A 13291-nucleotide genomic window follows, 5' to 3' on the forward strand; every position below is an offset into this window, starting at 1 on the left:
TTCAATTAGACAGTAGGGTTTATGATCGGCTGGGCACCTTAGAAATCTTCATTCCTCTCTCACAGGTCTGAATGCAGACATAGCCAAAGGCATTATTATCAGCCTGGTAGGAGGGAAGACAAAGAATTTGATTTAGTTTGACGTGGAAGATGGTTCGCTTTGGAACCTCTGTCAAGAATTACAGACTGTATTCTTAGTGAACCAGAAAGGACTGAGGTATATAATTAACAAGCACTGGGTTTCAGACTGGAACTTCACTGCTATATACAAGGGCAGCTGGTGCCTCTCAGGACTTCCCTTGGCACAATCCATACAGAACTCCCCTGCCAGTGCCTCCCACAGCCTCCAGAAGCCATGGCAACTAAAATGAATGTCATCTCCCTCATGTCTATTTTGTAAGCTTCCCAGAGGCATTTGACAGCCCAGAGTTGGACAAGTTATTGCCCAGGATGACAGGCCGGTTGCCCAGTGTTCTTTCCCCAACAGTTCCTCGTTCAGTGCAAAGCAGCCTTGAGGGCTGTAATCAAAACCAGGGGGACTGGCAGGGCTGCAGGATTCCACCCCCAGTTGCTTTCCTACCAATTATGAGAAACTGTTTTTCTGAGGGACTTGTCAGTTCACAGTCATCTGCTAGAAGGAGCTCTTCTTCTTCTAAAAGAAGTCTTTTCCTATACTGGCAGACTGACCTTTCTGCTTCTGTTCTTTGGGCTTTGTCCTCAAGAAGAACAAAGGCCTAACATTTAAAATGTCCATGGAAATGTGATCTGATTTTTGGTTCATGGTCTAACCACAAACTGAACAACAAACCTACATGAATCAGTATTCTGGTTCATGAACCAAACCAGTTTGTATAGGTTGGTGAGTCATTTAAAGATTAAAATTGAAAGTGGCAGGGAGCAGAAAGCAGGAGTTTAAATGGCTTTGAGTCATTTGAACCCTCTTGTTCTACTCCTTGCTGCTTCGAAGTGGTGGGGAGCAGATCAGGAGGGTTTAAATGGCTGGGAGCCATTTAAAACTCTGTTTTTGTTCCCCACTGCATCAAAACAGGGAGGAGCAAAACCAGAGGGTTAAATGTGGGGATGAAGTGCCTCCCAGGGGCACTTCAGTCCTTCTTTTCTGCTTGTCATGGAGACAAATCTGCGGCCAGCAGACAGGAGGGGGTGAAATGCCCCCGGGAGGTGTTTCATCTCTTCCTTTCTGCTGACCAGGGAAAACCACAGCCAGCTGAAAAGGGGGTTAAATCCCCCTAGGAGGTGTCTCACTCCCAGATTTCTGATGGCTTGGATCCAATTAAACCCTCTGGCTCTGCTCCCCATTCCTTTGAGGGGGGAAGCAGAACGAGAAGGTTTAAATGGCTAGGAGCCTTTTAAATCTTTTTTTCTACTTTTCATGGACAACATCAAAGTTGGCGAAAGTTTATGGTGATTTTCACATTCATGAACATGGGCTCATGATCCACAAACTGGCCAAAGTTCATCACAAACTTTAGTTCATGAGTCAGTTTGTGCCCTTCCCTAATGTCCTGTCACCAGCATCCCTTCCCCCACTCTCACATGTCCAGAAAAGGCACCCATTGAGCAAACACTTAAAGATACCCAGGGAAGAAACTTCCCCATCTTTTGGGGGCTCCTTCCTCAGACCACTGGATCCAGCTTTAGCTCCGATCCTAGCAAGAATCCTCAAGCAAAATGTAACAATTGTGCAGGCTGCACACACACACACATACACACCCCATCCTTTTGCCCTTTTACAGAACAGCTGGTGTCAGTTCACAAAGAAAAAGCCAAAACTGAATGCAAAGCTTCCTTCAAAGTCTATCCAAGCGTCTTTTGATATTAGATGCAGGGCCTGCTAATTAAGAAAGTAAAAGAGCAATGAATTCTTTATGAGTGGAGGCCCAGTTGAAAAGGGAAAGGAGGGTGTTTCTGCCAGAATCAAAATGAATGGGAAAATGTGTTCCCATTGGCATTCATTCAACCTGCCATAAATGCAATTTCTTATCGCTGAGATGTCTGGATATTAGAACACTGAATGTTGAATTGCAAGGCATTCAAGAATACAGGTGGAGGTGCAAAAAGAGAGGAAGCACAGAGTGGAGGATATTGCACTGTGCAAGAACTCATTTCACAGAGGCTAATGTAGCAAAGAACCCTTTGTGTCTGCTGCAGAACATGCAACTTGTTGACATGCAGCAACAGTGAGGTCTAATAAGCCTGAACAATTACACCATGTGATTATTAGGCATAAATGCAGTATAAATGATCCCCTGAAGCAATACTTCACAAGGGCTTGGGGTTTTTTTGATGGGGTGAGTCTGCAAGCTGCCTTTCAAGGAAATTTGTCTATCAACCTACTCATTGAGAGTATCAGTTAATCTTCCAAGGAAGCCCAGGGTTCCCTGGAGTGTAGTGTGAATGGCACTTGCATAGGGGAATCCAGCATATTGAGGTGAATGAACTGTATCTTAATCTTGAGTTTAGGCTCAAGAAGGTAAAAGGGAAGGCTCCATGGTGTTGCCCAATCCTGTCAAATCTTGGATACTGAGCAGGGTCAGTACTTGGATGGGAGACCACCAAGGAAGACTCTGGAGAAGAAGTCAACGGCAAACCACTTCTCCTTCTCACTTACCTTGCAAGCCTCTTGCTGGGATTGCCATAAATTCAGTTGTGACTTGACAGCACTTATATATGTGCACATCCTTATAACTGCAAGAACAGCTGCTAGCGTTGCACTGTTGCTAGACTAAACAATCCTTGCCCCAAACAAAGTTGATTGGGACCTTTGGCCTAGTGAAGTCTGTGGGTTATAGATTCAAGAGAAACAACAGAACGTACTTTTTCACTCAACAAGTGTTCAGTTTTGGAATTCACAGCAAATGGATGCAGCAATGACCAAGCATGGATGACTTTAAAAGGGGATTCAACAGATTTACGAAGGATAGCTCTATCAACCAAGGGAAGTTCTCCATGCAGAAGTAGGAAGCCTCTGAATACCAGTGTTAGGAGGCAACATCGGGGAAGGCCTTGGCCTCTGTGTACTGTTCACTGGCAGTTCAAGGCCGCTGGTTGTCAACTGTGTATAACAGGATGCTGGTCTGATCCATCAGGGCTCTTCTTGTGTAGCTGATAATTGTATAATTTTGGCATCATCATGTCATGGTAAGAAAATATGCATCTGCTGAGATTCTCTTCCTAGTACTCCAACACTTCGCTCCTTGATTTTACTGTGTTATCAAAATGAGGCTGTCAATTCCCAGGTGGGGCAGGGAATAAAGGTTACCACGAACCTCCACACAAACCAGCCTTGAAATTAATACACCTTAAATATCACTCACGGCACTCAGTAATTATGTAAATTATCAAAATTTCATTGAATCAATCAAAAGGTTATAGAAGATATTAAGGAACAAGAGTCCACACCCACATCTTCTAAAAACAAATTAATGTCTGAGTAGTATAAATCACGGGGTGCAGACGGGAATTCAAAAGGTAGAGTCTTCAAACACAGAGCTCTGCTCCTTACGTATTCCGAATGTACTTCAAAAAAATCTTCCGGAGAGAACCATGCTGCATAAATCTTGTCCTCTGTACAGCCAGGCACAGGAGATGAACGCGATGCGGCAGTACTCAGTCCACGTTTCGCTGATGCTTCTACGAGCTGCTCAAAAATTAAGATATATAAACCATACACAATTCACTATGCAAAGCACCATTAGGCTGCCTCCAGAGCAGAAAAAATCATACCTTTCCAAAAGAAATATCAGTCCAATTTCAATGCTATCGCTTACAACAAGGTCCATTCGGTATGGTCAGCTTCCTAATCTGCAGAGTGAGGCATTACTATTAAAGCCAGGTGCTTGCAATTTAAAGTTCCTTAAAGAGATAGCACGCAATACAACAGTATTTCCTTATAAGATACATTATCAATTATTCTTAAATTTTAGGTGTATTCATTTCGAGGCTGGTTTGTGTGGAGGTTCGTGGTAACCTTTATTCCCTGCTCCAGTATCCAGATTGCTCTCTTTTTTGGTTGTTCAGTCCCCAAGTGGGGGGCAGGGGATCCCCCGGTTAGGAGGCCCTCCCCCCGCTTCAGGGTTATTAGAAAACGGCAGGGGGAGAGGGAAATGTCTGCTGGGCACTCAATTATTCCCTATGGAGACCGATTCCCATGGGATATAATGATGAATTGTTCTGTGAGTATCTGGGGCTTAGGGGGGGGGGCTGTGTTTTGAGGTAGAAGCACCAAATTATCAGCAGAGCATCTAGTGCCTCTCTTCAAAATACCCTCCAAGTTTTTAAAAAAATGGACCAGGGGGTCCAATTCTATGAGCCCTCAAAGAAGGTGCCCCTATTCTTCATTATTTCCAATGGAGGGAAGGCATTTAAAAGGTCTGCAGTCCCTGTAAATGTGATGGCCAGAACTTCCTGTGGAGTTCACTTATGTTGGTCACACCCTTGCTCCTGATTCCACCCCCAAAGTCCCCTGGCTCCACCCCCAAAGTCCCCAGATATTTCTTGAATTGGACTTGGCAACCCTATTACACAAATATTTGCAAACCTTCTTGAGCTGTATGATATATTCAGGGTGGTGGCAAATTTGGTCAGGTTTTTTTTTGTCGGAGTACATACTCTGTGTGGCAGTATTATGCTTTTCCTGTTAATTACTACAGCTAAATATTTCTACCAACTCTAAGCTATTACTATGACAAGAGCCAATAGAACATCCCTTTCCTAGTCTAGTCTTTTAGCTATTTATTTATGTGCCTGGATAGCTCATCTGATTTTAAGTAGAACTGTGGAGTCAGGGGACATAATCTTTGATTTATACCACTTCCCCTCCTAAAACAACTGGTTATAAGTAAACAGGAGAGTCAGTGATTGGTTCATCCCAGGCCACTGTTTTATGGATGTGACAGTTGTACTGAAAAAAAAAAATTCTCTCCCTTCAGAGTGTCGGCTGTGATTATGAGATAAATTCCAATGCAACTGAAGATCAATGTGGCGTTTGCGTGGGAGATGGGACTTCATGCCAGACTGTGACGATAACATTCGATCAAAGCGAAGGACTAGGTAAAGAACACTTTTCTTCCCCTATTGCTTTGCGGAGGTCATTTCAATAAACAACAGTGTGGGAAATATTTTCTACCAGGAAAAAAAAAGTATCAAGGGATTGAAGAAGAACTTTCAGATGTCACAAAGTCAGTTCAGGAAACATGATTTAGCCATGACGTTAGGAGTGCCCTTTAGGAAAGGTGGGGAGGCACCGAATCCCTCTTCCTCCTCCTCTCCCCTGTGGTTCAGTTTAAAACCACATGCAGGGATTCCTCAGAAACTCCTCTCTCTGGTTATTCTACACATTCCACCACATTAGTTTCTGCTACAAAAAAAGCCCTGCTCTTGCTCTTTTCTGCTGCTAGCTACCCATCTTGATCTAGCTTCATGAAAGGCACCACATTTAGCCGAGCAGAATGGAAATCCATCAACCTTGTGAAGCGCCTTGCTGGGGATTACTAGAAAAAGAACTGAAAACAAAATGGCCATGACCCGGGGTGGAGAAATTAGGGATCATTTTTTCCTCCCTTTACTGTATTGCTAGCACAGGGGTAGCTAAATTTGCTTAACATAAGAGCCATAAAGAATATATGTCAGGTGTTTGAGAGCTGCAAGACATGAACATCAGATGTTTGAGGGAGGGAAAGAGGCAGGGAGGGAGGAAGGAAGAGACAGACGACAGACACAGACAGACAGATAGATAATGGATGGATGGGGTGGGAGAGTTGAAAACAGGAAACTTTAACTTTAAATGCATTCTCCAAGCTGCCAGCTGCCTTGGCTTGAAGAGCTGATTCAAAGAGACAAATGTCTTCTCCTAGCTAGTCAATGGGGTGCTGGGGACTTTGAGAGCCACAGAATATGTGTGAAAGAGCCACATGTGGCTCCCGAGCCATAGTCTGGCCACCTCAGTACTAGCATATTACTTCCCTACATCATTGAACCCCCCCCCCCAGACAAATAAGCCATGTAACAAAACTCTTCTTAGGCTAGGCAAGAGGTGAGGTGGGAACCAAGTGGCTGCTACCCTTGCTGTGACCAGTAGGAATAAGGGAGTTCCAGCGTTCCTGAAGAGAAAAGGGGTGTCCTTGGTTATCTCTGGTGTTAATATCCCCTGAAATCCAAACTTCTTTAAATCTACCAATAAATGCTAAGTTTGCCCAGAGTTTTTGGAAGGGTCTTTTTTGTTCTCCCTGCAGCTTTGTTCAGTTTGTTTTAATTTAAGCAAATACCAATCTTGCAAGCTTTGTTTGAATCTTAAATATAAGGTTTCCTGTCCCCTGCCTTAGTAGTTAATTGCAACAGGATGGCATGCAGGAGAGAAAAGATTAGAAAGTGTGTGGGTGAGTAAGTAAAGAGAGAGCGGAAACTTCCTCTCAGAACTGCTTTTAAAATAATTGTGCTTTTAAAAGCCATTTTTGCCTGTTTCGTTTTTTGTTTTTGTTTTAGATAGGACATCAGTGCAGTCATTTTACTGGGAAGGGAATGGGAAAAGATCTCAGATGGGACTTGGAAATGTTACTTGAAAGGTTAGAAAGTTTTTTCACAGTCAGCCCATCCCTTCCTTAAAGGAGCTCACTCAGGGCTTTTTTTTGGAGCAGGAACTCAATCTCCTATATCTTCTCCTCCCACAATAGACACCCTGTGAGGTGGGTAGGGCTGAGAGGGCTCTCCCAGAAGCTGCCCTTCCAGGGACAACTCTGAGATAGCTATGGCTAACCCAAGGCCATTCCAGCAGGTGCAAGTGGAGGACTGGGGAATCAAACCCGGTTCTCCCAGATATAGGCTTCCCAAACCTCCCGCTCTGGCGGGAGACTTCTGGGTTCGCAGCCTCATCTCCCGCTCTTCAAAACTCTGGAAGCGGGGGTGGGGGTGGAGGGGGGGAGAACATACCTTTAGGCTTCATGTTGTAGAGCTCCTGAGCCGTTTGCAAAATGTCTGCCCCTTTAAGGCTGGGCAGGAAGCAGAAAGGGCTTCTGAGAACGGCCCCTCCCTTTCTTTGCTTTCGTTTTCACAGGAAGTAGAGTTGTCCGGAGGAAGATCTGGTAAGTGTGTGTGTGTGAGAGGGAGGGGGCAGGGGATTCCCTAGTTTGGAGGCCCTTCCCCCATTTAGAAAGCGTGGGGGGGGGAGGGAAATGTCTACTAGGCCCTCTATTATTCCCTATGGAGAACGATTCCCATAGGGAATAATAGGAAATTGATCCGTGGGTATTGGGGGCTCTGGGGGGCTATTTTTTGAGGTAGAGGCACCAATTTTTTAGTATAGCATCTAGTGCCTCTCCCCAAAATACCTCCCAAGTTTCAAAATGATTGGACCAGAGGGTCCAATTCTATGAGCCCCAAAATATGGTGCCCCTATCCTTAATAATTTCCTATGGAAGAAAGGCATTTTAAAAGGTGTGCTGTCTCTTTAAATGTGATGGCAGGAACTTCCTTGGAGTTCAATTATGCTTGTCACATCCTTGTTCTTGGCTCCACCCCCAATGTCTCCTGGCTCCAGCCCCAAAGTCCCCAGATTTTTCTTTAATTGGACTTGGCAACCCTACCCAGATAAGAGTCGATGCACTTACCCACTACACCAAACTGGCTTTCCAGTTTATAGGGTTCTTAGTACAGGGCCTACTGTAAGCTCCTGGAGGATTGGCTACATCAGGGGTGTGTGGCCTAATATGCAAAAGGAGTTCCTGCTACAAAAAAGCCCTGGAACTCAGGATTGTATACACATTTTAAACCATTGGCAAATTATTGTAAATATGCTGAGGAACAAGTGATGAAGATTTTATTGGCTGACAATTATGAATCCATCTCACGCAAGGTTGCTAGGTATTGTTATCTGGTAATTAAAAAGCGTAGATCGTACTGTAATTTGAGTTATTAGTGAAGGATTAGTTCGGTCCGGAATTTTAGGAATTATGTCTGTAACTGTCTATTGCCATGTTCTTATACTGTATTATCTTATATTATTTTGTATGCTGGTCTTATGACTGTTTTTAATAAACTTTGCTTTCGCAGGATTGTATACAAGGTTCTCCCCTCCACCATTTCTTACAAACCTCACAACGACCCAGCTGTGTAGGTTAGGCTGATCCAGTTACTTGTCCAGAGTCCCCCAGGCTGCTTCCACACTGAGTTTTTACTCCACCTTGCCTTTTGCACTCAGGGCTGGTGCTGGGGTTTTTGCCGCTCCCGGCAAGGCCCTGCCCCCCCGCCCTCCAGTGGGGTAGGGCCCCAGCGCCGGCCCAAATCAAGCCCTCTTGAGGAGCCCTCCATGTAAACGCCCTCCCGCTCAACCTTGCCACAATGCAGGAAAGTGGAGCAGGGCAGATGGCCCTGTTTGCACAGCGGGCTTCTCTTGAGGAGCCCTCCGTGCAAATGCCCCCACTCGACCTTCCCGCAGTGCGGGAAAGCCAAGCAGGGCTAGATCACTTGGCCCTTTGCTTCCCCAGTGCCCTCTGAGGACGCTGGGGAAGAGAAATGCCCCTCTTTCTTGGCTCTGATCCCCCCTATCCCTCAGAGCCGAGAAAAATGAGCTGGAGGCTCAAGGACAGTGTGAGTGGGAAGTGGGCGCCAGCCCCTGGTGGGAGCTGGCGCCCTAGGCAATTGCCTAGTTCGTCAACTTCCACGCGCTGGCCCTGGCTTCTGCACTATGTGGTGTCTTCACTTTTGGAGTTTCTGTACAATGTCAAGCTGTAGTAGTTCAGGTTTTTCCTATCCTTCACATGCTCTTTCTATACCTGCTTTACTGTGAACTTTTTGTTCAAGCACTTCACCATGCCATCCAGAAAAGGAGGGGCAGCGCACATTTCCCTGACCTGCAAAGGTCCCGGCCACATATTCATCATGTCCCCACCATCAGCCACTTGCTGATGCCTATTTATTTATTTAAAATATTCATGAGCCCCCTTTCTTCCTTATAAATTCAGATTAGTTAGCCATGTTAGTCTGCTGCTGCAGAAATAGTAAAGAGTCCGGTAGCACCTTTAAGACTAACAAGTTTTATTGTAGTGTAAGCTTTTGAGAAACACAACTCTCTTCAGCAGATGCATGGAGGGTGATATATCTGATGAAGAGAGCTGTGTTTCTTGAAAGCTTGTGCTACAATAAAATTTGTCAGTCTTAAAGGTTCTACTGGACTCTTTACTATTTCTTCCTTATGGAGCTCAAGGCAACTTACTAAAATTTAAATCACTATTCAGGACTGCTACTAAACTGCATCCTAAAGGTCTAAAGAAAGGGGGCCAACCAAACGATGGCCCAGGAAACTGAATCTCATCCAATCTCAGAAAATAAGCAGGATCGGTCTTGGTTAGTACTTGGATGGGAGACCACCAAGGAAGTCTAGGATTGCTACGTAGAGGCAGGCAATGGTAAGCCACTTCTGGATGTCTCTTGCCTTGAAAACCTTATGTCAGGGATGTCAAACTCATTTGTTATGAGGGTCAGATCTGACATAAATGAGAATGTGTTGGGCTGGGCCATGTGTGTCATAAAATGCCATGACAGGTAGCATAAACTTTATAAAGGATATAGACAAACACCATTAAATTAAAATTTTTGTATCTCTTCCATGTGATCGAGGGAACCGGGCAAAGAAAACTCTGGCTCTTTCCCTCCCTCCCCAGGGGATGAGGAGTGTGCGAAACCTCAGCCAATTGAAGCAAAAGAGGCTCAACTCAGTAGCTCTGCTGTGGGATTGAGAGAGCCTGGCAAAGCAAGCTCTCCCTCCTCCCCAAGGGAGGAGCCTCAGCCAATGGAGAAAATAGAGGCTTTGCTCTGTAGCTCCTGTGCAATTGAGTAAGCCTAGCAAAGCAAGCTGTGACACAAAAGGAAGCAAGAGAGATGGAGAAGAAAACAGACTTAGTCACAGGCCTGATAGGAATCCTCCAGGGGCCTGATTTGGCGCATTTGGTACCCCTGCCCTATGGGGTCCCCATCAGTCCTCTGTGACTTGGTGGCACTTCCCAGCACCAATAATATGATCAGTTTTCGTCAGATCATTTGCCTCTTTTTGAACCCTGTCTAACTTTACTTTTTCATTGAACACCAACAGTGTTGATCTGCCTTTGTTGTAACTCTGTGGTTATTTCTGAGGAAAGCAAACCTCTCTTCCATTTCACACTTTTCAGTTTTTGCTTCCTTTGGCGCTTGGTGCAGACATGGGCTGTAAGTGTCTGTCTCTGCTGTCCTAAATGCATTGGCTGGCCCAGGATGCCAATGTACTTGTATATGTTTACTGCTGCCATTTGGTAAATTGATAACTTTTTAATGCTCGACCAGCAATATTCTCAGTAGGCAACAGAAGATCTTTTTATTACACCCAGATGGCTTCATTTAACAGCCTTAGCACAAAGTTACACTTTATGGAGGACAGGGCTTTGAATTTTGATCAGGACCACAGAAAGCTGTTCAGATGGTTTTAGCACAATATGAGATTAGTATTCCAAAGATGAGTCAAACACAGAATTATTTGAGCAGTGGAGCCATTCCGACAGCACGCTCATCTTGTTCTGTTCAAACAAATCATTTTCTCTCAAGAGTCAGGCTTGGTCAAAAATGACTGAGGGTTTTGTGCAAGAAGGTGGCTATGCACTGTACTGATTGGTTAGTGCCCGTACCATCATAAACCCAGTGCAATGCTTTTTAATGTGATTGTTTTTGAAGTGATGAACATTGAAATGAATATTCATTATGTAGTAATTAAAAGACAGACAGATGGGATGAGGAATAAAATGGATGACTGAACCAATGTTTCATGAGCTCTGCCTGTCTGTCATTTTAGATTGCAAAGGCAGAACAAAAACTGGTAAGAAAGGCTGTAGACAGCATTGTTCTCGCTTTGATTCGACTTCAGGAGGCACAGTGTGCATCAGTCTACTTGCTTGCTTGCTACCTACTTGGGGAGGGACGGTAGCTCAGTGGTAGAGCATCTGCTTGGTAAGCAGAAGGTCCCAGGTTCAATCCCTGGCATCTCCAAAAAAGGGTCCAGGCAAATTGGTGTGAAAAATCTCAGCTTGAGACCCTGGAGAGCCGCTGCCAGTCTGAGTAGACAACACTGACTTTGATGGACCAAGGGTCTGATTCAGTATAAGGCAGCTTCATATGTTCGTATGTACTTGACCTGTATATTTGGAAAATTACCAGTTTATTACAAACAATACCTTATGTTTCAGGCCCTCTGTCTTTCTTTTTTAAAGTAAATTGACCTGCAAAACATAAGGCTGCTATGAAACCTCTTATTGGTTGTGAAGCCGGGAGCAGGGAACAATGCAGAATACAATCTCACTTTGTTAAAGAGAGATGAAGTATATATTTGAGTTCGTTTGAGTCACAGGACAGTAAACCCATTTGTCAGGTTGTCGAATCCAGGAAAGTGAGTTTGTTTAAGTTCAGCTGGGGAGTGCAAAGTAAGGCTATTCCTTCTCATTCCTCCCCCTTTTATTTGTCCTCATCTCTAACGTGCAGTAGCAAGCAGGACTCCATTTTCCCCATATCCTAGGCAGAGCAGAAGATGGATAAAAAGCCCTGGGAAAAGGCTGGGGGAAAGCAAACATAAAGGTAAACGTATGCTCTCTGGGTTAGACTCTGGCAAACTGAAAAACAAAACTCATAATCTATAAAAATAGCCATGGATCACATCAAGGTTTAAATATTTTACATGCTAAAAATATTTTTAGACGTGGTGATGACCCAAGTGGGCATCTCCAGAGATTACAGTGGAATCCTGTGTTGCCCAGATCTGGATAGTCCAGGCTAGTCCAATGTTGTCAGATCTCAGAAGCTAAGCAGGGTCAGGAGAAGGGGATCCTATACAACACAAGTGCCTACTGGATCTCCAGTTGTGTCTGTGGGTATTTTTAATCAGGGGATGTTGAGAAAGGAAGAGATTTTTTAAAAGCACCTTTCTCAGTCTTAAATTCAGGTCATTTCCTGTACCGATCAAATTACACTTCTGGAGTTCCAGTTATCACACGCAGTCAAGCCCTAGAGCTGCAATTCTACTTGGGGGCAAAGAAGGGTCTAATTGTATATTACCTTGCTTTCCCTCACGTCCTCCCCAAGTCTACCATGAGGTCTTTCGATCAGACATTCTTTGTGAGTTCCATGCTTGGAACTCAATTCCCAGACACATGGGGGTCTAAATCTGGATCGAGACCTGTTGAAATTAGTCAAACTGCTTCTGATTTAGGGGGTTGGTCTCCCACTATAAATAGGGGGCTGGTGGGAGGAAATTAAAGGGGCTCGATAACATCACACAAATGTGCAACATCACTTCCAGCACAAAAGCAGAAAGTGATGTCATTGCATTGGAGCAATACTTCAGGATTTGCCCCAAATCGTAAAGCATTGTTTTGATGTGATGACATCACTTCTGGTTTTGTTCCAGAAATGATGCCATGCGTAGGCAGGGGTCATTTTGTAGAAAAAGAGGTGCCGGAGCTCATTATCACAACTCATTTGCACAGCTCATTTGCATATGCCACACACCCCTGACGTCACCGGAAGGTGTACTTAATTATATCAGCTCAGCATCTACCTTAAAATGCTTCTTGAATTATAATTGTCATAGTAAAACCTTACTTCCATCATGCTTTTTAAATTACTTTCATGTACATGGCCACAGTGGCATGAAGATTTGCACCTGTCTGCTTTATATGTTTTGGTTATTTTCCCATTTTTTTGTGAGGGAAAATATTAGAACGTTTGCCAAATCTTAGAGTTCAAATCTTAGGGTTTGAACGATGGAGTCCAGAAGCAAATATTTGGGGGCGGTGGGTAAGAAAGAAAGTGCGCAATAAAATTTAGAGGTTTCGGAGCTCCACTTCTGAGCTCCAAAATGAGACTTGCGTGGAAGCATGTTGGAGATAAAACCTGTCCCTGCCCCTCAATTCTCAAATTAATTCTAAATTAACATGAGAGGATTGAATGGCAAGGATAACTCGAGATTTCAAGGGGTTGCTGTAAAAATCCTGGCCACATAGGGCAAGGGACTTCAGACTTCAGTCATAGACATTCTGAAAAATACTTCTGAGAAAACATGCATGGGACAGATCAGTACAACTCAGCAACTTTAGATATATGTCTCCGTTGATCCCTTGAGAATGGGGGGGAAACTTTCTATATTTTCTGATCAGACTTCTGGAAAAATGATTGAAAGCAGAAATCTTTGGAAGGCAGCTATGGGAGAAAAGGTTCCTTCAGGATAAAGGCTTTGGAAAATGGCAAATTGTATTTGTTGTTTG

General features: G+C 44.2%; 1 protein-coding gene across 1 annotated transcript in view; it reads left to right on the plus strand.

Annotated features, from left to right (window-relative positions):
• ADAMTS12 (ADAM metallopeptidase with thrombospondin type 1 motif 12) overlaps window positions 1-13291 on the plus strand; it is a 247400-nt gene that overhangs the window by 192597 nt on the left and 41512 nt on the right. Inside the window, exon 14 of the mRNA XM_060236596.1 lies at window positions 4949-5069. Coding sequence (XP_060092579.1) covers window positions 4949-5069 — 121 coding nt within the window. The remainder of the gene's footprint in view (window positions 1-4948; window positions 5070-13291) is intronic.

The sequence above is a fragment of the Heteronotia binoei genome, chromosome 4 (genome assembly GCF_032191835.1).
Source record: "Heteronotia binoei isolate CCM8104 ecotype False Entrance Well chromosome 4, APGP_CSIRO_Hbin_v1, whole genome shotgun sequence".
NCBI classification, from domain to species: domain Eukaryota; kingdom Metazoa; phylum Chordata; class Lepidosauria; order Squamata; family Gekkonidae; genus Heteronotia; species Heteronotia binoei.